Source organism: Trematomus bernacchii, unplaced genomic scaffold, assembly GCF_902827165.1.
Source record: "Trematomus bernacchii unplaced genomic scaffold, fTreBer1.1, whole genome shotgun sequence".
Taxonomy (NCBI): domain Eukaryota; kingdom Metazoa; phylum Chordata; class Actinopteri; order Perciformes; family Nototheniidae; genus Trematomus; species Trematomus bernacchii.
Window position 1 is genome coordinate 3,154,320 of NW_022987616.1, and position 24,179 is coordinate 3,178,498.

General features: G+C 37.6%; 4 protein-coding genes and 1 pseudogene across 8 annotated transcripts in view; all 5 read right to left on the bottom strand.

Annotated features, from left to right (window-relative positions):
• LOC117483969 (sialic acid-binding Ig-like lectin 6) overlaps positions 1-14,565 on the bottom strand; it is a 35,522-nt gene extending 20,957 nt beyond the window's left edge. Inside the window, exon 1 of one of the 2 annotated variants that reach the window (XM_034132351.1) lies at positions 14,537-14,565. The gene's annotated coding sequence lies outside the window, so the exon portion shown is untranslated. Of the gene's footprint in view, positions 1-6,176; positions 6,449-14,536 lie in introns of those variants that run through there. The other variant, XM_034132352.1, reaches the window with a different exon arrangement.
• LOC117483959 (vascular cell adhesion protein 1-like) lies at positions 862-16,171 on the bottom strand. The gene is made up of 8 exons (XM_034132322.1): positions 16,128-16,171; positions 14,235-14,284; positions 13,699-14,088; positions 13,024-13,329; positions 12,689-12,952; positions 12,201-12,294; positions 12,092-12,131; positions 862-1,161 (listed from the first exon to the last, which is right to left on the bottom strand). Exons 2-8 carry the CDS (start codon positions 14,272-14,274, stop codon positions 874-876), a joined length of 1,422 nt encoding a protein of 473 aa, XP_033988213.1. The 5' UTR covers positions 14,275-14,284; positions 16,128-16,171; the 3' UTR covers positions 862-873.
• LOC117483977 lies at positions 937-3,820 on the bottom strand (annotated as a pseudogene).
• Positions 8,598-11,905, bottom strand: LOC117483979 (sialic acid-binding Ig-like lectin 14). 2 transcript variants are annotated; one of them, XM_034132363.1, is made up of 4 exons: positions 11,588-11,905; positions 10,190-10,239; positions 9,648-10,043; positions 8,598-8,935 (listed from the first exon to the last, which is right to left on the bottom strand). In XM_034132363.1, exons 2-4 carry the CDS (start codon positions 10,227-10,229, stop codon positions 8,613-8,615), a joined length of 759 nt encoding a protein of 252 aa, XP_033988254.1. In that variant the 5' UTR covers positions 10,230-10,239; positions 11,588-11,905; the 3' UTR covers positions 8,598-8,612. The 2 variants fall into 2 exon arrangements, with proteins under 2 accessions (XP_033988254.1, XP_033988255.1); XM_034132364.1 differs by lacking the exon at positions 11,588-11,905 and adding an exon at positions 10,492-10,604.
• Positions 16,172-18,303: 2,132 nt separating the features above from the next.
• Positions 18,304-22,730, bottom strand: LOC117483967 (vascular cell adhesion protein 1-like). Of its 3 annotated transcripts, XM_034132345.1 has the most exons (8): positions 22,675-22,730; positions 22,139-22,528; positions 21,464-21,769; positions 21,129-21,392; positions 20,655-20,739; positions 20,543-20,582; positions 20,106-20,371; positions 18,304-18,320 (listed from the first exon to the last, which is right to left on the bottom strand). In XM_034132345.1, the coding sequence occupies exons 1-7, from the start codon at positions 22,712-22,714 to the stop codon at positions 20,108-20,110; spliced, it is 1,389 nt and encodes a 462-aa protein (XP_033988236.1). In that variant the 5' UTR covers positions 22,715-22,730; the 3' UTR covers positions 18,304-18,320; positions 20,106-20,107. The 3 variants fall into 3 exon arrangements, with proteins under 3 accessions (XP_033988236.1, XP_033988237.1, XP_033988235.1); XM_034132346.1 differs by lacking the exon at positions 18,304-18,320 and having other exon boundaries at positions 20,050-20,368; XM_034132344.1 differs by lacking the exon at positions 18,304-18,320 and having other exon boundaries at positions 20,050-20,371.
• Between the last annotated feature and the right edge of the window lie 1,449 nt (positions 22,731-24,179).

Here is a 24,179-nt window from a genome sequence, read left to right on the forward strand (position 1 = left end):
AAAAGCTGTTTTATTGTGAAAAAACCCGGAAGTTCTCAGGAAATCTCAATGCCAAGCTTTTATTCTGAAAATCCTTCATATCCGGTTAGCAGTTAGCATGTGGCTAATAATAATAATACGTTTTCTGAATGTAAAGTGAAAATGGCATGGAGTGTTGCACACCAAAACCTACGGACTTTAACACTACATCTATAGACGTCGAGATATTATTACTGCTGAATATTAAATGAAGGTACAGTTGATCGTAGAGCGTTTTCACATTACGTGAGTAGCTATGACGTCAGAGGGAGTTACCGTAAATGAGAACTGTGCCATAGAGGTGTTTCTAGGATTTCTAAACTAACTATTACAGCTGTTTATATGGTATTAAATAGAAAGTCATGAAGGAGTAGGAGGAGAAAAGGCGTGTGGAAGTGAGCAATGAATACAAAATATCAAAATCCTCTGTTATGCGCGATTGAAGATCGAGGTGGGCGGCCCCCTACGTCACAGCCCCCAGAGAGGAGGAGCGAAGGAGAGATGCAAGCGGGAGAATCAACGTGTGCTCGCTCTCTTGCCTTGGTACCAGCTGCGGGACAACATCTGCTTTTGTCCCCCCAACTACCCTTTGTTTGTTTCACTACCACGCTGCTTAAATTAAAGTAACCAATTTGAACCCTTTCAGAGACTCATTTGTCTCTTAATCTTTAAACTTCTTCCTGGACGCGAGAGAATCAGCACACATCAATAATAGCAGGGCCTTTTATTAAAGCGCCAAAAATGGATTTTTAAGAACAATAAATACCATAAATATGACACTTTAAATATATGGAAAAGAACTTCAAGTTTTGAAGATAAAAGGTTCTTGTGGCAATAAAAAAACTGAATATTTGTTTAAAAAAAGACATGTCTATACATTAATTTCCTTTTCACTTGAGCGTAGAGGTCCTCTGGTCTGTTTGCTGTCTCTGACACTTTGACCTCAGCGTACAGCGTGTCCTCCGTCTGTCCACCGTCCTGCTCTGAGACAGGGGGACTTTTATTCCTCTGCTTGGAGAAGTCGATCTCTCCGTAGTGGATTTCTTCTCCTGTTTCTGTTGCTGCGGCTGATTCTTGGACAGCTGTTAGCCTCTGCGTAGCATTGATTTGTGTCTCATGTTCTCCCCTGATCTGCTCCCCCTGCTGAGAGTTGAGAAATAGAAATAGAAACTCTGATGAAACACCATGACAGTGGTTCATTGTGCCAAATTTACTCAGAAATAAGGAACTTAGTCAGTGCAGTCTCCAGTCTATTTAAGAAAGTATTCACAACACATATATGTACTGCACAATCACACATTTGAGTATTTCCCCACCTGTGACTGTTCTTGAGTTGTATGTTTGGACTTCAACCACCTGGAAGAGACAAAGAGCAGTCAGCTTCATGTAATAGACTTTGATATTAAATTGATTTGAGTTACTTACCAAACAGCAACAGCAAAACAGATGAGTATCATGATCCCAATGATCCCCCCAACAACTCCCCCCATGGTGAAGAGCCATCAGTTCATACAGGAAAAAAAAACATTCGTGGCTATAATCCAGATTTCATGTAGAGCTTGACTTCATACAGTATTTAGGAAACACAGACAATGATGAAGCTGTTGCAAAACTCAAAAATGTTTTCTCAGTTGATGAAATTCAGTTTTTTATTTTCTCTCTTCCTCTTTTCACTTTCCTTTCCAATTACAAATCTCTTTTCGTCCTATTTTATGTGGCCTAATTTTATGAAATCCTAATTTATCATTTATAGACCACATTTTTCTATGTAAATATGTTTTTTAACTTCCAATCAAACTCATTATTCCCATTTTTGCATATATTTACATTGATGCATTAACTGCTTTATCCAACAATACCTGCTCCTATTTCACAAACGTATGCAGTACATTTCTGTGTTTACCTCCGTTAGCCAGCTGGATCTTTGGTGATGTTTCTTCACCAAGAGCATTTGTGGCCACACAGTAATAACGTCCTCCCTCTGTGGCATTAAAGCTGTAAATCTGTCCCTGTGAGACCTTCATGTCTCCATCTTGGCTCTCCTTGAACCAGGTGAAGCTGCTGACGGGAGGCTGGGCTCTGCTGGAGCAGCTCAGCTTCACCCAGCTGCCCGCTGACACCGAACCTGAGGGCCGACTGATGGAGGCGAAGGTGTTCTTAGGAGCATCTGAGGAAAATTTGACATTAACTTCATTCAAATCATACCATCATGTGCTGACAATCACAGGTTGTTCTTACATGAAACATGGAGAGTCATTGTCTCCTCTGCTGTCTTCACATCTTTCCCTTGATTCACAGGATAGCTGGCAGAGCAGGTGATGTTGAATCCATCATGTTGGTCTGTCAGAGTGAGGGTCTTCTGGATTTTAGTCGTGAAGGTCCGATCTGGGTTTTCCTCCATTGTGTTGGGAGGGTCTTGTTGGAGAGTCCAGGTGAGTTTAGGAGGGGAGTGTGGACAGGGAGCTGGAGCTGAGCAGGTTACAGTGACAGACTCCGCCTCCTTCAGATCACCTGAGATCTCAATGGTGGGGCTCGGAGGAGAATCTGTGGTTTTACACATTTTAAATGTAAGGATACAGGCCAATACAGTTTTCAACAGTAATCAAAAAAAGGACATCTTATTGTAAAACGTGAAAAGAAAGATCAGTCAGCTGCATCCTTTATGTAGATGTTGTCATTCACCGGTCACCACATGAGACTCATATCTGTGCATGAAGACGTGCATTATTTGTAATAGTAATGCACACAATTGTATATACTGTAATATATTTGGATTGAAAATGGAACCATTCTTACAGCAGGTTTCAGATATTATGACTTTTTGATTGTCTGAATAATTTCTGTAATAACTGATACATTGATTATTCTAGATGTATAGTTTAACAATAAAGGTAAAACTACTCCAACAAAAAGTCTCTTACCTTTCACTGTTATTTGAAGAGGATCACATGCAGCTGTTGCCAGAAATGGGCTGTTCTCAATCCTGAAGAAGTATTTGTTTGTGTGAATTTCTTCCAAACTAGAAAACAGAGTGGTGCAGTTTCCCTGTCTCAGGTTTCCTGTAATACTCATTGGATATGTGTTGATCGTCCCATCACTGTGGAAAATCACGTTTTCTGTTTTTTTTGCCAAATGCGGACTTGTTTTTAATCCACACTCCGAAGATTTCTCGTGAGCTGTTGAAGCCCTCATCTGGGTCAGCGCTGAAGTTACACGGGATCAGCAAACAGGATCCACTCAGTGCTTCCATCTGCTTCGGGGTGGTGATGTAAAGGGACTTAGAACAAGCACCTTCAACAAGATGTGGGAGGAAATCTGCAGGAATCAAAAAGAGCATATTAACAAACTGTGTCTTGTAAGCAAATTGTATACAAACTCAGGATGTGAACAAAGGAGTCATTCTGGTATTTCTGCTTTTTATAAGTAAAGATTGTAAAAAACAAACATCTCACCTGAAACAAAGAGGACTAGCAGCAACATGTTGGTCACCATATTCAGGATTCTGGATTTGAGAAGAACACTGTTACTTTTCATTTGTGTTAATCATATATATAACGTATTCAGTTTTGACAAAGTGCCTTTAAAGCAACTTCCCTACTTCAAAGACGCCACAGAAACTTGCCCTGTACAACCAGTTAGTTAGCACTTTGCATTTAAAGGCATCTGCAGAGCTGTGCTTTAAAATAAATATAAAAAATACAATAGAAGAGTTCAGTAAAATGTTTCCTTACCACACAAGCCCACAGGGAACTGAACTAACCCCTAGCCGCTGTAATATAAAGAAAGAGGATTTGCTTTAAAGAAATGTTTCCCTTTTTTAGAGCAAAAACTGCTAGAAATCACATGACTACATTTACTGCACTTTTTGTCAACGCTGCACTTTTCCTGTGATAAAAGGGGAACAAACCACCCCTAACCGAGGTAGAACAAAGCACAATCATGTGGATGGTTGGGTAAGAAATGTTTTATTGTGCTTATCAGTGCTGCGTTTGACACTGTTGACCACAACATATTACTAGACCGACTAGAAAACTGGGTGGGACTTTCGGCAACAGTTCTAAATTGGTTTGAGTCCTACTTAAAGGACAGAAAAAACTTTGTTTCTATAGGTAAATACACATCTGAGTTGACAAATATGACATGTGGGGTACCTCAAGGCTCCATCTTGGGGCCTCTTCTCTTTAACATCTACATGCTACCACTGGCTCAGATAATGAAAAACAACAAAATAAGTTACCATAGCTATGCGGATGACACACAAATTTACGTAACAATTTCACCAGGAGATTATGCTCCAATTCAAACACTGAGTAAGTGCATTGAACAAATCAATGACTGGATGTGTCAGAACTTTCTCCAATTAAACAAAGACAAAACGGAGGTAATGGTTTTTGGAGCCAAGGCAGAACGTATAAAAGTTAGCGCTGAGCTTCAGTCTGCAATGTTCAAAACAACAGATAAAGCCAGAAATCTAGGTGTAGTCATGGACTCTGACCTGAGTTTCAACAGTCACATTAAAACAGTTACTAAATCAGCCTACTATCACCTAAAGAACATATCTAGGATTAAAAGACTAATGTCACAGCAGGATTTGGAAAAACTTGTCCATGCTTTTATCTTCAGTAGACTCGACTACTGCAATGGTGTCTTTACAGGTCTCACTAAAAAATCTATTAGAAAGCTGCAGCTAATTCAGAACGCCGCTGCTCGAGTCCTCACTAACACTAAGAAAGTGGATCACATCACTCCTGTTCTGAAGTCCTTACACTGGCTTCCTGTGTGTCAAAGAATAGATTTCAAAAATACTGCTGCTGGTTTATAAAGCTTTGAATGGTTTAGGCCCAAAATACATGTCTGACCTCCTGCTAAATTATGAACCATCCAGAACTCTCAGGTCTTCAGGGACTGGTCAGCTTTCTGTCCCCAGAGTCAGAACTAAACATGGAGAAGCAGCATTCAGTTATTATGCTCCAAATATCTGGAACAAACTCCCAGAAACCTGCAGGTCCGATGCAACTCTTACTACTTTTAAATCCAGGCTGAAGACTTTTCTTTTTGCCGCTGCTTTTAATTGAACTATTCACATCTTAAACTGCACTGTAACTTTTAACTTTTATCCATGTATTTTTTCTTTTAATGTTTATTTTATTATCTTTTCTTTTTAATGACTGATTTTAAATGCCATTTTCATAATGTCTTCCATTTTTGTAAAGCACTTTGAATTGCCTTGTGTTGAAAGGTGCTATATAAATAAACTTGCCTTGCCTTGCCTATTGCAATTTTGGTCCATAGCCAAAAATAGTGAAAATGTAGTCTTCTCTTGTAGCTCTGTAAGTAATGATCAGTGTCAATACATTTGGACGGGATGTTAACAGAGACAATAAAGCAAAGATTTCATCAATACCTTTTACTATCTTTGTAATACTCTGTATATAAACACACATGAATAAAAGGTGGAAAATAAATTGGCAATTCATAATCCAAAAGGTATGTATTTACTTTTCTGTTATTCTGTTATTATTAAAGTAAGGAGCCAAATCACCAACTTCATTAATTATTATGTACCAGAGACTGTTCTCTTTTCTTAAAAGTAGTATGGAAGTCAGATGTTAAGGTTTCAAAGGACATGAGTCATGTTGTGAACAAAAATAATGACATATCTTAAGAGCAATAAATATGAAGTTTATTTAATTCACAATGTTGGTGCTTACCATTTTAAATATTACAATGTATCATCATTAAAACAGTAACTTAGATATCTGAATGTATTTGTATTTATAACATTCAAAGCCTCTGCACAGAATTCTTGTTTAACCCCTGATTTGTTTTTAATTTAACACAGTTCACATGCATCCAACAGAAATACAAGTTAAGCAATTACAAAGTAAAAGAACAAAATAAAAATCATGTGCCATGATTACGTTTAACGTGAGACAAATTAATTAAGAACTTTTTACTTTTGTGTACAGTACAAACAGTACAAACACTTCAACACGTTATTCACTAGGTTTAGGGTCATATTGAAAGAACATGGAACCATTTAGTATTTACAGAAATCTGAATTTTAAGTGGCACACTAAGGCAAATCAATACGAAATTTATCCTAAACCAAAAATACCTGAAAAATGTTGTAGAAAGCATTGAAATGATTCTCTTACCAAAATGTACAATTCAGGAAGTAATGTAAGGTGTCCAACAAATGTTCTACAGTATTTAGTCTTGCGAGACAAAAGGAAGTGGAGACACACACACCAGGCTTTTGTATCTGCCAGATGCCACATCATGACCGATATTTAGTCTCTCTGCTAATATCCTGTTTTTATTTTCATCACACCACTCACTGCAATCCTGAAAGCCACTCCTTCTTAATGTGGAACATATAAGGCAAATCAATACAGCATTTTCTTTCAGTAAAAGTGAACTGAACGTCTTCCTGCTCTCTTTGTGACTCAGGATGTTTGTAACTCGACCACACGGTTGACATAGTCTGCTTCTGCTGCGTCCTGAAAAATAAGAGGGGAGTTGACAGTAACTTAAGAGATTCAGTATCTGTAAAGATTAAAAATAGTTGCAACATGTCATTTGTGTAGCCACAGAATAACAGTTATGTCTCAGGACCTCACAACACCATACACTGTACAGCAGACGGAGCAATCAACCAAATAACTAAAAAGACCCTTTAAAGGTCACCTTTTAGGCAAAATCCACTTTTTCCTGTCTTTAATACATAAACATGTCTCCCTTCTGTGTTAAGAGACTCTGAAAGTTTCAGGAAAATGGATTCCCTCTCTTTTTGTCCTGATCCTTTTATATAAAAACCTGTCTGAAAATGAGCTGATCACATTTTGGCCACTTTGTGATGTCATAATGTTTTTTTGGGTTGTACAACCATTATCCAATAACCAACCAAGGTAACTCCCGCCACCTTATCACCTGAATCTCCTCCTAGAACATTGTGTTTGTTCAAACCAATCATCTCTCAGAGGGGCGTGGCCAGCAGCAGCTCATTAGCATTTAAAGCTACAGACACAGAATCAGCACTTTTGAAAAAGGGCTGAAACAGAGGGGTTTATGGGATGCTGCAATGATCTGTTTGGTATTTCAGCCAAACACTTCAGAGACATGTTTTGTGTATATCTGAGACCTATAATATATTGTTGAAAAAGAGTATGATAGGGGATCTTTAAAGAATAAGCTGAAATGTGCACACTAAAACGCACACATATACACAATAATGTTTGCTATATCATCTTTACAAGGTGATACTACGTTAATGTTGTGTTAGAGCGTGTTGGACAGCACTCAAAATAAATGAATGCAGGTTTAAAGTTTGACTTGATTTTTATTGGGGAATACTTGTATTTGTCTATGATTATGTTTTCTTGGTATTTATGTCTGATGTTCTGTTATCAGCAATCTGTGTTTTAATGGACCAATTCATATAATTGTTATTGCAAACATGTTACCTTTTTACACTTCCATCAGACATGGAGCAACATTAGCCTTCATTTGGAGTCATACGTCTGATAACTGGAATATTCATCTAATATTTGTTGCTCCGAAGCTGCTAAACACTCCATTTGTCACCAGCTAACTTCTTACATCACAAGTCTGCGATATAAGGTAACATAACCAGATGTTTTAGTTATTTTCATTGCTTTAACCTGCTTCAAAATTAATAGTGAACATTCGTAAATGCCTGCACCCAGCTCTGATGTCTCAGTAGTGAGTGTGCTGCTTTGCATGTGATGTCACTGCTGTTGAAAAGCATAATCATTGGAGGATAATCCCTTCTTAATTAAGCACATCCTAACACAAGAAAAACTACAAATAAACCCTAGTTTATTAATACCTCTCCTCGTCTGGTGGATACCTCCTCTGGTTCAGAAGAGCGTCTTGATCTAAACCAGCTGGAGAAAAAAGGAAAACATTTTTTCTTTGTTTATGTTGTGATGATAATGATCTACAGCCAAATATACACATTAGTGTGTAGTTGCAAATGTCATATGACAGGAAAATTTGTCTCACCATTCAAAGATGACCATTGTACTGACGAGCATTATGATTCCCAGGATCTTCAGTATCAAATGAACATCAACCGTCCCAATCTGTTGATCACCTGCAACCCAACAGCATGGTCAGATTCCACTCACTGGGAAACATGAGAACATCTCAAACCAGGACTCCTGCTGCTACCTTCAAATATCAACGCACGTCCTTACGATAGTTTAATTACATTTATTCGACATGGAATTGTAGTGCAGTTTCATGTTTACCTCCGTTAGCCGGCTGGATCTTTGGTGAGGTTTCTTCACCAAGAGCGTTTGTGGCCACACAGTAATAACGTCCTCCCTCTGTGGCATCAAAGCTGTAAATCTCTCCCTGTGAGACCTTCATGTCTCCATCTTGGCTCTCCTTGAACCAGGTGAAGCTGCTGACGGGAGGCTGGGCTCTGCTGGAGCAGCTCAGCTCCACTCAGCCGCCCGCTGACACCGAACCTGAGGGCCGACTGACGGAGGCGAAGGTGTCCTTAGGAGCATCTGAGGAAAATGTGACATTAACTTCATTCAAATCATACTATCATGTGCTGACAATCACAGGTTGTTCTTACATGAAACATGGAGACTCTTTGTCTCCTCTGCTGTCTTAACATCTTTCCCTTCATTCACAGGATAGCTGGCAGAGCAGGTGATGGAGAATCCATCATGTTGGTCTGTCAGAGTGAGGGTCTTCTGGATCTTAGTCGTGAAGGTCCGATCTGGGTTTTCCTCCATTGTGTTGGGAGGGTCTTGTTGGAGAGTCCAGGTGAGTTTAGGAGGGGAGTGTGGACAGGGAGCTGGAGCTGAGCAGGTTACAGTGACAGACTCCGCCTCCTTCAGATCACCTGGGATCTCAATGGTGGGGCTCGGAGGAGAATCTGTGGTTTTAAAAAATAAATAAACTGATTGTAAGCTTAAAATAAATCAATATAAAATAGAGTCACTCACAGAATGTTGACCAATATGGGTTTTTGTAGGCTGACACTGCTATTTCGTATGAAATCTTCAATGTCATTGAATCCGTGAATATGGATTTCTTTTACCGTGTGCCCCAGAAAATGTTGCTCAAACTCTTTAATATAATTCTCCATAGCGTTTATCATCCTCAGAGGGTATTACTGTATTGCATTGCATTGCAAGGTTACAGACAGATAATATTGATAAAGGCCTGAATAACCAAATTTAAGAGCCCTATATAAACATGCCATACTATTCATGCCAAAGATAGAACCATTTTCTTATTTGATGTAATAGATTACTGCATTTTGTTTGTATAAGTGTTGCCAGTGGTTTAAAGTAGACAGAGCTATTTTTTGTGAAGTGTATTTATTACTCATTAGGAAGTTATAAATACACGAGGGTTCCTTTTCCCAAATCTCCAATGCATTGTTATGTATGACTCTAAAAGTAAAATGGAAACAATAGGATCAGATTTATTTATTTAACATCCAAGCAGATTCAGTAATCTACGGCCTCAGCTGTATATCAGCATCCTCACACCATCCTTCAGCTCACTGATCCTGTAAGTATAGCCTCTATTCTAAACCTTAATATTTGAGATCGACTGAAAAAACTGAAAGAGTCTCTTACCTTTCACTGTTATTTGAAGAGGAGGATCACATAAAGCTGTTCCCCGAAATGGGCCGTTCTCAATCCTGAAGAAGTATTTGTCTGTGTGACTTTCTTCCAAACTAGAAAACAGAGTGGTGCAGTTTCCCTGTCTCAGGTTTCCTGTAATACTCATTGGATATGTGTTGATTGTCCTATTACTGTGGAAAATCACGTTTTCTGTTTTTTGGCCAAATTGGGGCTCTTTTTTAATCCACACTACGAAGATTTCTCGTGCGCTGTTGAAGCCCACAGCTAGGTCAGCGCTGAAGTTACACAGGATCAGCAAACAGGATCCACTCAGTGCTTCCATCCGCTTCGGTGTGGTGATGTTAAGGGACTTAGAACAAGTACCTTCAATAAGATGTGGGAGAAAATCTGCAGGAAGAAAAAAGAGCATATTAACAAACTGTGTCTTGTAAGCAAATTGTATACAAACTCAGGATGTGAACAAAGGAGTAATTCTGGTATTTCTGCTTTTTCTAAGTAAAGATTGTAAACTATTAAAGTAACAAACATCTCACCTGAAACAAAGAGGACTAGCAGCAACATGTTGGTCACCATATTCAGGATTCTGGATTTACAAACAAAAGATCACTGTTACTTTTCATTTGTAGTAATCATACATATAACGTATTCAGTTTTTACAAAGTGCCTTTTAAAGCAACTTCCCTACTTCAAAGGCACCACAGAAACTTGCCCTGTACAACCAGTTAGTTTTTGACACTTTCAATGTAAAGGCTTCTACAGTATTATGCTTTTAAATAATTAACAGAAAATATAAAAAATACAATAAAAGACAGAGTTCAGTCAAATGTTTCCTTACCACATGAGCCCACAGCTAGAAAATAAGAAAACGTAAAGTGTTCTGGCTTGAGTCAAACCTTTTTATGTTTAAGGGAACTGAACTAACCACGAGCCGCTGTAATATAAAGAAAGATGATTTGCTGTTGAAGAAATGTTTCCCTTTTATGGAGGCAAAACGAGTAGAAATCACATTACTACATTTACTGCAGTTTTCCTGTGATAAAAGATGAACACCACCCTTAACAGAGGTAGAACAAAGCACAATCATGTTTTTTTTTGTTAATTTAATGTTTAGTTTTTAAAGTGGATGGTTGTAAAAAATGTGGTTGATGTTTGGAACCCTTCCATAGCCGAAAACAGTGAAAATGTAGTCTTCTCCAAAGCGGGCCATGTATGCCTTATCACATGTTTCTCTGGAAATATTGACCAGAATGCCATCACCTTTGAACTAGTCTGTCATTATTAAAACAATCACACACATATTTAATTCAAATGTACCAGAGATTGTTCTCTTCTTTCTTAAAAGTAGGAAGTAAGGAAGTGAGACATTTTTAGGTTTCAAAGGACATGAGTCATGCCGTGAACAAAAATAATGACATATTTCAAGAGCAGGAAATATTAACTTTATTTTATTCACAATGTTGATTCTTACCATTTTAATTATCAAAATGTATCATCATCAAAACAGTAACTTAGATATCTGATTGTATTTGTATGCATATAACTCAAAGCCTCTCCACAGAATTCTTTTTTAACCCCTGATGTGTTTTTTATTTAACACAGTTCACATGCATCCAACAGAAATACAAGTTAAGCAAATACAAGGTATAAGAACAAAATAAAAATCATGTTCCATGATTACGTTTAACGTGAGACAAATGAATGAAGAACTTTTTACTTGTGTGTGTATTTAATGGAGACAAAGAGCAGGAAACACTTCAACATGTTATTCACTAGGTTTAGGGTCATATTTAAAGACCGTAGTACCATTTAGTATTTACAGAAATCTGAATTTTAAGTGGCACACTCAGGCAAATCAATACGAAATAGATTATTTATCCTATACCAAAAATACCTGAAAAATGTTGTAGAAAGCATTGAAATGATTGTCTTACCAAAATGTCAATTCAGGAAGTAATGTAAGGTGTCCAACAAATGTTCTACAGTATTTAGTCTTGCGAGACAAAAGGAAGTGTGGACACACACACCAGGCTTTTGTATCTGCTAGATGCCACATCATGACCGATATTTCGTCTCTCTGCTAATATCCTATTTTTATTTTCATCACACCTCTCACTGCTATCCTGTAAGTCACTCCTTCTTAATGTGGAACATACTGTATAAGGCAAATCAATACAGCATTTTCTTTCAGTAAAAGTGAACTGAACGTCTTCCTGCTCTCTTTGTGACTCAGGATGTTTGTAACTCGACCACACGGTTGACATAGTCTGCTTCTGCTGCGTCCTGAAAAATAAGAGGGGAGTTTACTGTAATTTAAGAGATTTAGTATCTGTAAAGATTAAAAATAATGTGATGTCATTTGTGTAGTCAGAGAATAACAGTTATGTCTCAGGACCTCACAACACATATATGTACTGCAAATTTGAGTATTTCCTCACCTGTGACTGTTCTTGAGTTGTGTGTTTGGACTTCAACCACCTGGAAGAGATAAAGAGCAGTCAGCTTCATGTAATAGATGTGGATATTAAATTGATTTGGGTTACTCACCAAACAGCAACAGCAAAACAGATGAGTATCATGATCCCAATGATCCCCCCAACAACTCCCCCCCATGGTGAAGAGCCATGAAGCTGTTTGTCTCCTACAGGAAAAAAAAACATTCGTGACTATAATCCAGATTTCATGTAGAGCTTGACTTCATACAGTATTTAGGAAACACAGACAATGATGAAGCTGTTGCAAAACTCAAAATGTTTTCTCAGTTGATGAAATTCTGTTTTTAATTTTCTCTCTTCCTCTTTTCACTTTCCTTTCCAATTACAAATCTCTTTTCGTCCTATTTTATGTGGCCTACATTTGATGAAATCCTACCTTATCATTTATAGACCACATTTTTCTATGTAAATATGTTTTTTAACTTCCAATCAAACTCATTATTCCCATTTTTGCTTATATTTACATTGATGCATTAACTGCTCTATCCAACAATACCTGCTCCTATTTCACAAACGTTTGCAGTACATTTCTGTGTTTACCTCCGTTAGCCAGATGGATCTTTGGTGAGGTTTCTTTACCAAGAGCATTTGTAGCCACACAGTAATAACGTCCTCCCTCTGTGGCATTAAAGCTGTAAATCTGTCCCTGTGAGACGTTCGTGTCTCCATCTTGGCTCACCTTGAACCAGGTGAAGCTGCTGACGGGAGGCTGGGCTCTGCTGGAGCAGCTCAGCTCCACCCAGCTGCCCGCTGACACCGAACCTGAGGGCGGACTGACGGAGGCGGAGGTGTCCTTAGGAGCATCTGAGGAAAATGTGAGATTAACTTCATTCAAATCATACCATCATGTGCAGACAATCACAAGTTGTTCTTACATGAAACATGGAGAGTCTTTGTCTCCTCTGCTGTCTTCACATCTTTCCCTTCATTCACAGGATAGCTGGCAGAGCAGGTGATGTTGAATCCATCATGTTGGTCTGTCAGAGTGAGGGTCTTCTGGATCTTAGTCGTGAAGGTCCGATCTGGGTTTTCCTCCATTGTGTTGGGAGGGTCTTGTTGGAGAGTCCAGGTGAGTTTAGGAGGGGAGTGTGGACAGAGAGCTGGAGCTGAGCAGGTTACAGTGACAGACTCCGCCTCCTTCAGATCACCTGAGATCTCAATGGTGGGGCTCCGAGGAGAATCTGTGCTTTTACACATTTTAAATGTAAGGATACAGGCCAATACAGTTTTCAACAGTAATCAAAAAATGTACATCTTGTTGTAAAATGTGAAAAGAAAGGTCAGTCAGCTGCATCCTTTATCGAGATGTCACTCACTCATATCTGTGCATGTAGACGTGCATTATTTGTAATAGTAATACATACAATATTATACTATATACTGTAATATATTTGGATTGAAAATATGATATGGAACCATTCTTTCAGCAGGTTTCAGATATTATGACTTTTTGATTGTCTGAATAATTTCTGTAATAACTGATACATTGATTATCCTAGATGTATAGTTTAACAATAAAGGTATGACTACTCCAACAAAAAGTCTCTTACCTTTCACTGTTATTTGAAGAGGATCACATGCAGCTGTTGCCAGAAATGGGCTGTTCTCAATCCTGAAGAAGTATTTGTTTGTGTGAATTTCTTCCAAAGTAGAAAACAGAGTGGTGCAGTTTCCCTGTCTCAGGTTTCCTGTAATACTCATTGGATATCTGTTGATTGTCCCATCACTGTGGAAAATCACGTTCTTTGGTTTTTGGTCAAATGCGGACTCTTTTTTCATCCACACTCCAAAGATTTCTCGTGCGCTGTTGAAGCCCTCAGCTGGGTCAGCGCTGAAGATACACGGGATCAGCAAACAGGATCCACTCAGTGCTTCCATCTGCTTCGGTGTGGTGATGCGAAGGGCCTCACAAGCACCTTCGACAAGATGTGGGAGAAAATCTGCAGGAAGAAAAAAGAGCATATTAACAAACTGTGTCTTGTAAGCAAATTGTATACAAACTCAGGATGTGAACAAAGGAGTCATTCTGGTATTTCTGCTTTTTATAAGTAAAGATTGTAAACTATTAAAGTAACAAACATCTCACCTGAAACAAAGAGGACTAGCAGCAACATGTTGGTCACCATATTCAGGATTCTGGATCTGCAAACACAAGAACACTGTTACTTTTCATTTGTGTTAATCATATATATCACATATTCAGTTTTTACAAAGTGCCTTTTCAAGCAACTTCCCTTCTTCCATGCACCACAGAAACTTGCCCTGTACAACCAGGGTTAGTTAGCAAGCAAGTTAGTTAGCAATTTGCATTTAAAGGCCTCTGCAGAGCTGTGCTTTAAAATAAATATTACAAATACAATAGAAGAGTTCAGTAAAATGTTTCCTTACCACACGAGCCCACAGGGAACTGAACTAACCCCTAGCTGCTGTAATATAAAGAAAGAGGATTTGAGAAATGTTTCCCTTTTTTAGAGCCAAAACTGCTATAAATAACATGACTACATTTACTGCAGTTTTTGTCAACGCTGCACTTTTCCTGTGATAAAAGGGGAACAAACCACCCCTAACCGAGGTAGAACAAAGCACAATCATGTGGATGGTTGTGTAAGAAATATTTTATTTGCCATTTTGGTCCATAGCCAAAAATAGTGAAAATGTATTCTTCTCTTGTACCTCTGTAAGTAATGATCAGAGAGTCAATACATTTGGACTGGATGTTAACAGAGACAATAAAGTAAAGATTTCATCAATACCTTTTACTATCTTTGTTATACTCTGTATTTAAACACACATGAATAATAGGTGGAAAATAAATTGGCAATTAAAAATCCAAAAGGTATGTATTTACTTTTCTGTTATTCTGTTATTATTAAAGTAAGGAGCCAAATCACCAACTTCATTAATTATTAAGTACCAGAGACTGTTCTCTTTTCTTAAAAGTAGGAAGGAAGTCAGTGTCATGTCTCGGAAACTTATTATGAAAGTTTATTCTTTATATTAGTTTTGTCATGTCCCGTTGTCCTGTGCCCTCTGTCTTATTGTGAAAAGTAATTCTCCCTCTCGTTTCAGAACTCCATGCTCCCCGCCCCTATGTGTCTCCTGTGTTCGTGATTGCTTACCCCGCCCTGATTGTTTCCACCTGTTCCCCTCACCTTGTGTGTATATTGTGTTAGTCCCCACCTGTCCAGTGCCAGTTCGTTTCTCATTCATGACTACGCTCAAGCCTGCTCCATGGTCGTATCCCGTTTCTCATGCTCCTGATATCTGCTGATAGTTTTTCCTCGAAAGAGTGATTTTGTGTTTCCTTGTTTTGTTACTGTGCTTAAACCAGTAAAGTCTTTATTTTTGGATACCACCTGAGTCTGAGTTGTGCATTTGAGTTCATGCCACAAAGTTCACCCCTTGACAGTCAGATGTTTAGGTTTCAAAGGACATGAGTCATGTCGTGAACAAAAATAATGACATATTTCAAGAGCAGGAAATATTAACTTTATTTTATCCACAATGTTGATTCTTACCATTTTAATTATCACATGTTATCATCATCAACACAATAACTTAGATATCTGAATGTATTTGTATGCATAACATTCAAAGCTTCTGCACAGAATTCTTTTTTAACCCCTGATGTGTTTTTTATTTAACACAGTTCACATGCATCCAACAGAAATACAAGTTAAGCAATTACAAAGTAAAAGAACAAAATAAAAATCATGTGCCATGATTACGTTTAACGTGAGACAAATTAATGAAGAACTTTTTACTTTTGTGTGTATTTAATGGAGACAAAGAGCAGGACACACTTCAACATGTTATTCACTGGTTTAGGGTCATATTTAAAGACCATAGTACCATTTAGTATTTACAGAAATCTGAATTTTAAGTGGCACGATAAGTCAAATAATTACGAAATACATTTTTTATCCTAAACCAAAAATACCGAAAAATGTTGTAGAAAGCATTGAAATTATTGTCTTACCAAAATGTGCAATTCAGGAAGTAATGTAAGGTGTCCAACAAATGTACTACAGTATTTAGTCTTGTAGAAAAAAGGACCCATATTTCGTCTTGGTGCTAATATCCTGTTTTTATTTTCATCACACCACTCACTGCAATCCTGTAAGCCACTCCTTCTTAATGTGGAACATATAAGGCAAATCAATACAGCATTTTCTTTCAGTAAAAGTGAACTGAACTTCTTCCTGCTCTCTTTGTGACTCAGGATGTTTGTAACTCGACCACACAGTTGACATAGTCTGCTTCTGCTGCGTCCTGAAAAATAAGAGGGGAGTTTACTGTAACTTAAGAGATTCAGTATCTGTAAAGATTAAAAATAGTTGCAACATGTCATTTGTGTAGCCACAGAATAACAGTTATGTCTCAGGACCTCACAACACCATACACTGTACAGCAGACGGAGCAATCAACCAAATAACTAAAAAGACCCTTTAAAGGTCACCTTTTATGCAAAATCCACTTGTTCATGTCTTTTATACATAAACATGTGTCCCCTCTGTGTTAAGAGATTCTGAACGTTTCAGGAAAATAGATTCCCTCTCTTTTTGTCCTGATCCATTTATATAAAAACCTGTCTGAAAATGAGCTGATCAGATTTTGGCCACTTTGTGATGTCATAATGTTTTTTTGGGTTGTACAACCACTAGCCAATAACCAACCAAGGTAACTCCCGCCGACCTTCTCACCTGAATCTCCTCCAAGAACATTGTATTTGTTCAAACCAATCACTTCTCAGAGGGGCGTGGCCAGCAGCAGCTCATTAGCATTTAAAGCTACAGACACAGAATCAGCACTTTTGGAACAGGGCTGAAACAGAGGGGTTTATGGGATGCTGCAATGATCTGTTTGGTATTTCAGCCAAACACTTCAGAGACATGTTTTGTGTATATCTGAGACCTATAATATATTGTTGAAAAAGAGTATCATAGGGGATCTTTAAAGAATAAGTTGAAATGTGCACACTAAAACGCACACATATACACAATAATGTTTGCTATATCATCTTTACAAGGTGATACTACGTTAATGTTGTGTTAGAGCTTGTTGGACTGCACTCAAAATAAATGAATGCAGGTTTAAAGTTTGACTTGATTTTTATTGGGGAATACTTATATTTGTCTATGATTATGTTTTCTTGGTATTTATGTCTGATGTTCTGTTATCAGCAATCTGTGTTTTAATGGAACAATTCATATAATTGTTATTGCAAACATGTTACCTTTTTACACTTCCATCAGACATGGAGCAACATTAGCCTTCATTTGGAGTCACACGTCTGATAACTGGAGAATATTCATCTAATATTTGTTGCTCATAAACTGCTAAACACTCCATTTGTCACCAGCTAACTTCTTACATCACAAGTCTGCGATATAAGGTAACATAACCAGGTGTTTTAGTTATTTTCATTGATTTAACCTGCTTCAAAATCAATAGTGAACATTCGTAAATGCCTGCACCCAGCTCTGATGTCTCAGTAGTGAGATGTGCTGCTTTGCATGTGATGTCACTACTGTTAAAAAGTATAATCATTGGAGGATAATCCCTTCTTAATTATGCACATCCTAACACAAGAAAAATTACAAATAAACCCTAGTTTATTGATCCCTAAGAACTCAATTAGGAATTATTTTCAGTTGGATTTTTTTGGTTGTCATGCAGGCAGTTAAATGTGTCCAATATGAAATACTTCTCCTCGTCTGGTGGATACCTCCTCTGGTTCAGAAGAGCGTCTTGATCTAAACCAGCTGGGAAAAAAGGAAAACATTTTTTTTTGTTTATGTTGTGATGATAATGATCTACAGCCACATATACAAATTAGTGTGTAGCTGCATATGTCATATCACAGGAGAATTTGTCTCACCATTCAAAGATGACCATTGTACTGATGAGCATTATGATTCCCAGGATCTTCAGTATCAAATGAACATCAACCGTCTCAACCTGTTGATCACCTGCAACCCAACAGCATGGTCAGATTCCACTCACTGGGAAACATGAGAACATCTCAAACCAGGACTCCTGCTGCTACCTTCAAATATCAACGCACGTCCTTAGTTTAATTACATTTAATTACGTGTAATTTAACCCCGGGGATACTTCCTGTGTTTCAGCTCCACGCAGAAAGTCCTGCTGGTTTAGTGGTACCAGTGACCTACATTAAAAAAACAGGAAGTACATGTGAAACATCAGAAATCCTTTATTCTTCCCGCAGTGGGAACATTTACAGCAAAGTAGAAGAGTTACATATTATATAAAAAGGCAAGTTAAAAATAAAATGTAATAATAAATAAATAGACTATGGTAAAACAAATATGCAGCAGTGTCTAAAAATAATATATCACAATAAAAAAAAGAATACTGCAAAAAAACATTCTAGCTCTTTATGCAGGATACAAAATATATCATTATAATATTTTAAAATTGAAATATTATTAATTTGTGGCATTACATTATTTAAAATATGATATTCTTCTGTTTTTATCACTAATTCATGACTTATTTTAATGTAGTATTGTGTTATTGTGGATCAAATGTAAGAAACTTTGTTTGCCACTGGGTAGATGAGTTGAATATTACAAATTCATATCACATAGTTTAAATAAAAGTAACTATATGACATTAAATGAAGGGGACAGTACCCTACAATACACCACTGCGTTAGGACCTCCATGTGAGCAACAGTGACACCCAGTGGACACACTCTGTATTACATGATCTGTAATGAAACATAAACACTGCAACAGAACTCATGCCATGTCCTACATCCAGTGGTGTAAAGTAACTAAGTACATTTACTAAGTACTTCACTTAAGTGCAATTTTGAGGTACTTGTATTTTGAGTATTTCAATTTTCTGCTACTTTATACTTCTTCTCCACTACAATTCAGAGGTCAATTGTGTACTTTTACTCCACTACATTTATTTAATACCTTTAGTTACCTTGCAGATTTGGATTAATGATGTGAAATATATTTACACATTTAGTCTTGTTTTTGTAAATTGTGTTTATTTGATGGATTCATTTTTATTAAGTAGCATACTGTACATTTGCACCTCTTTAACTTAGCTGATAGCTTTGCATCTTCCTCTGTATCATTATAAAATAGGCAACAATACACATATTTAGCTATAATCAATGAATATTTTAACACTGTAAAAACTTCAACACCCCCCCAGCTGTCATCAGATTGTGATTAATACGATGCTAAATCTTGATTGGTGCACAGAAACAGGTGACATCATCTTTTCCAACCTAAGCCACACCCACGTCAAACTAGTGAGAGCCTCCATGGAAAAAAGACTCATGTGAATTTTAAAACTGATAAAAGTTATGTCAAAAAAAGATAAATAAATATATACATGCTTCATAAATAAATACATAGAATATGATGTAAAATAATGCTACTTTCCTGTTTTTCCACCATATCAGTTGGGAAGTGTTTTAAGTATTATGTCAACTAAAACAAAAAATGTAATACTTGTTAGTTAATTTTGTAAAATGATCTTTACACAAAAATATACACAAGTTATCCGATCATATCTCGAGAGAAAGGAACATATGGTAAACCAGATAATGAAGATATTTTTACTTCCTGTTTTATTCGTCATCGTCTAACTTTATATCTGATAGTCTGATGAGTTTGATATGAAAGGTCCAGCCAGAGATCAAGTAGCCCTACAACTCCCCTTTCTTTGTTTATTTCTATGAATAAATTGAACTCTTTTAGTAATACTAAATGTAAAATGTTGGGTTAAAAAATGCAGTTTGTTGCATAGCAGGGCCTTTTATTAAAGCAATAAATAACATAAAAGCGCACTTTAAAAGAATCCAAATATGACACTTTAAATATATGGCAAAGAACTTCAAGTTTTGAAGCAAAAAGGTTTTTGTGGCAGAAAAAAAACCTGAAAAATCTAAAAAAAGACTTGTCTATACATTCATTTCCTTTTCACTTGAGCGTAGAGGTCCTCTAGTCTGTTTGCTGTCTCTGACACTTTGACCTCAGCGTACAGCGTGTCCTCCGTCTGTCCACCGTCCTGCTCTGAGACAGGGGGACTTTTATTCCTCTGCTTGGAGAAGTCGATCTCTCCGTAGTGGATTTCTTCTCCTGTTTCTGTTGCTGCAGCTGATTCTTGGACAGCTGTTAGCCTCTGCGTATCATTGATTTGTGTCTCATGTTCTCTCCTGATCTGCTCCCCCTGCTGAGAAACAGAGTTGAGAAATAGAAATAAGAACTCTGAAGAAACACCATGACAGTGGTTCATTGTGCCACATTTACTCACAGATAAGGAACTTAGTCAGTGCAGTCTCCAGTCTATTTAAGAAAGTATTCACAACACATATATGTACTGCACATTTGAGTATTTCCCCACCTGTGACTGTTCTTGAGTTGTATGTTTGGACTTCAACAACCTGGAAGAGATAAAGAATATAACATATAACATCATGTAATAGATGGATATTAAATTGATTTGAGTTACTTACCAAGCAGCAACAGCAAAACAGATGAGTATCATGATCCCAATGATCCCCCCGACAACTCCCACCCATGGTGAAGAGCCATCAGTACCTACAGGAAAAAAACCATTTGTGGCTATAATCCAGATTTCATGTAGAGCTTGACTTCATACATTTAGGAAACACAGACAATGATCAAGCTGTTGCAAAACTCAAAATGTTTTCTCAGTTGATGAAATTCTGTTTTTTATTTTCTCTCTTCCTCTTTTCACTTTCCTTTCCAATTCCAAATCTCTTTTCGTCCTATTTTATGTGGCCTAATTTGATGAAATCCTAACTTATCATTTATAGACCACATTTTTCTATGTAAATATGTTTTTTAACTTCCAATCAAACTCATTATTCTCATTTCTGCATATATTTACATTGATGCATTAACTGCTTTATCCAACAATACCTGCTCCTATTTCACAAACGTTTGCAGTACATTTCTGTGTTTACCTCCGTTAGCCAGCTGGATCTTTGGTGAGGTTTCTTTACCAAGAGCATTTGTAGCCACACAGTAATAACGTCCTCCCTCTGTGGCATTAAAGCTGTGAATCTGTCCCTGTGAGACCTTCATGTCTCCATCTTGGCTCTCCTTGAACCAGGTGAAGCTGCTGACGGGAGGCTGGGCTCTGCTGGAGCAGCTCAGCTTCACCCAGCTGCCCGCTGACACCGAACCTGAGGGCCAACTGACGGAGGCGAAGGTGTCCTTAGGAGCATCTGAGGAAAATGTGAGATTAACTTCATTCAAATCATACCATCATGTGCTGACAATCACAGGTTGTTCTTACATGAAACATGGAGAGTCTTTGTCTCCTCTGCTGTCTTCACATCTTTCCCTTCATTCACAGGATAGCTGGCAGAGCAGGTGATGTTGAATCCATCATGTTGGTCTGTCAGAGTGAGGGTCTTCTGGATCTTAGTCGTGAAGGTCCGATCTGGGTTTTCCTCCATTGTGTTGGGAGGGTCTTGTTGGAGAGTCCAGGTGAGTTTAGGAGGGGAGTGTGGACAGAGAGCTGGAGCTGAGCAGGTTACAGTGACAGACTCCGCCTCCTTCAGATCACCTGAGATCTCAATGGTGGGGCTCCGAGGAGAATCTGTGCTTTTACACATTTTAAATGTAAGGATACAGGCCAATACAGTTTTCAACAGTAATCAAAAAATGTACATCTTGTTGTAAAATGTGAAAAGAAAGGTCAGTCAGCTGCATCCTTTATCGAGATGTCACTCACTCATATCTGTGCATGTAGACGTGCATTATTTGTAATAGTAATACATACAATATTATACTATATACTGTAATATATTTGGATTGAAAATATGATATGGAACCATTCTTTCAGCAGGTTTCAGATATTATGACTTTTTGATTGTCTGAATAATTTCTGTAATAACTGATACATTGATTATCCTAGATGTATAGTTTAACAATAAAGGTATGACTACTCCAACAAAAAGTCTCTTACCTTTCACTGTTATTTGAAGAGGATCACATGGAGCTGTTGCCAGAAATGGGCTGTTCTCAATCCTGAAGAAGTATTTGTTTGTGTGAATTTCTTCCAAAGTAGAAAACAGAGTGGTGCAGTTTCCCTGTCTCAGGTTTCCTGTAATACTCATTGGATATCTGTTGATTGTCCCATCACTGTGGAAAATCACATTCTTTGGTTTTTGGTCAAATGCGGACTCTTTTTTCATCCACACTCCAAAGATTTCTCGTGAGCTGTTGAAGCCCACATCTGGGTCAGCGCTGAAGATACACGGGATCAGCAAACAGGATCCACTCAGTGCTTCCATCTGCTTCGGTGTGGTGATGCGAAGGTGCTCACAAGCACCTTCAACAAGATGTGGGAGAAAATCTGCAGGAAGAAAAAAGAGCATATTAACAAACTGTGTCTTGTAAGCAAATTGTATACAAACTCAGGATGTGAACAAAGGAGTCATTCTGGTATTTCTGCTTTTTCTAAGTAAAGATTGTAAACTATTAAAGTAACAAACATCTCACCTGAAACAAACAGGACTAGCAGCAACATGTTGGTCACCATATTCAGGATTCTGGATCTGCAAACACAAGATCACTGTTACTTTTCATTTGTGTTAATCATATATAACGTATTCAGTTTTTACAAAGTGCCTTTTCAAGCAACTTCCCTTCTTCAATGCACCACAGAAACTTGCCCTGTACAACCAGGGTTAGTTAGCAAGCAAGTTAGTTAGCAATTTGCATTTAAAGGCCTCTGCAGAGCTGTGCTTTAAAATAAATATTACAAATACAATAGAAGAGTTCAGTCAAATGTTTCCTTACCACACGAGCCCACAGGGAACTGAACTAACCCCTAGCTGCTGTAATATAAAGAAAGAGGATTTGAGAAATGTTTCCCTTTTTTAGAGCCAAAACTGCTAGAAATAACATGACTACATTTACTGCAGTTTTTACCAACGCTGCACTTTTCCTGTGATAAAAGGGGAACAAACCACCCCTAACCGAGGTAGAACAAAGCACAATCATGTGGATGGTTGTGTAAGAAATATTTTATTTGCCATTTTGGTCCATAGCCAAAAATAGTGAAAATGTATTCTTCTCTTCTCTGTAAGTAATGATCAGAGAGTCAATACATTTGGACTGGATGTTAACAGAGACAATAAAGTAAATATTTCATCAAAACCTTTTACTATCTTTGTTATACTCTGTATTTAAACACACATGAATAATAGGTGGAAAATAAATTGGCAATTAAAAATCCAAAAGGTATGTATTTACTTTTCTGTTATTCTGTTATTATTAAAGTAAGGAGCCAAATCACCAACTTCATTAATTATTAAGTACCAGAGACTGTTCTCTTTTCTTAAAAGTAGGAAGGAAGTCAGTGTCATGTCTCGGAAACTTATTATGAAAGTTTATTCTTTATATTAGTTTTGTCATGTCCCGTTGTCCTGTGCCCTCTGTCTTATTGTGAAAAGTAATTCTCCCTCTCGTTTCAGAACTCCATGCTCCCCGCCCCTATGTGTCTCCTGTGTTCGTGATTGCTTACCCCGCCCTGATTGTTTCCACCTGTTCCCCTCACCTTGTGTGTATATTGTGTTAGTCCCCACCTGTCCAGTGCCAGTTCGTTTCTCATTCATGACTACGCTCAAGCCTGCTCCATGGTCGTATCCCGTTTCTCATGCTCCTGATATCTGCTGATAGTTTTTCCTCTAAAGAGTGATTTTGTGTTTCCTTGTTTTGTTACTGTGCTTAAACCAGTAGAGTCTTTATTTTTGGATACCACCTGAGTCTGAGTCTGAGTTGTGCATTTGAGTTCATGCCACAAAGTTCACCCCTTGACAGTCAGATGTTTAGGTTTCAAAGGACATGAGTCATGTCCTGAACAAAAATAATGACATATTTCAAGAGCAGGAAATATTAACTTTATTTTATTCACAATGTTGATGCTCACCATTTTAATTATCACATTTTATCATCATCAACACAATAACTTAGATATCTGAATGTATTTGTATGCATAACAT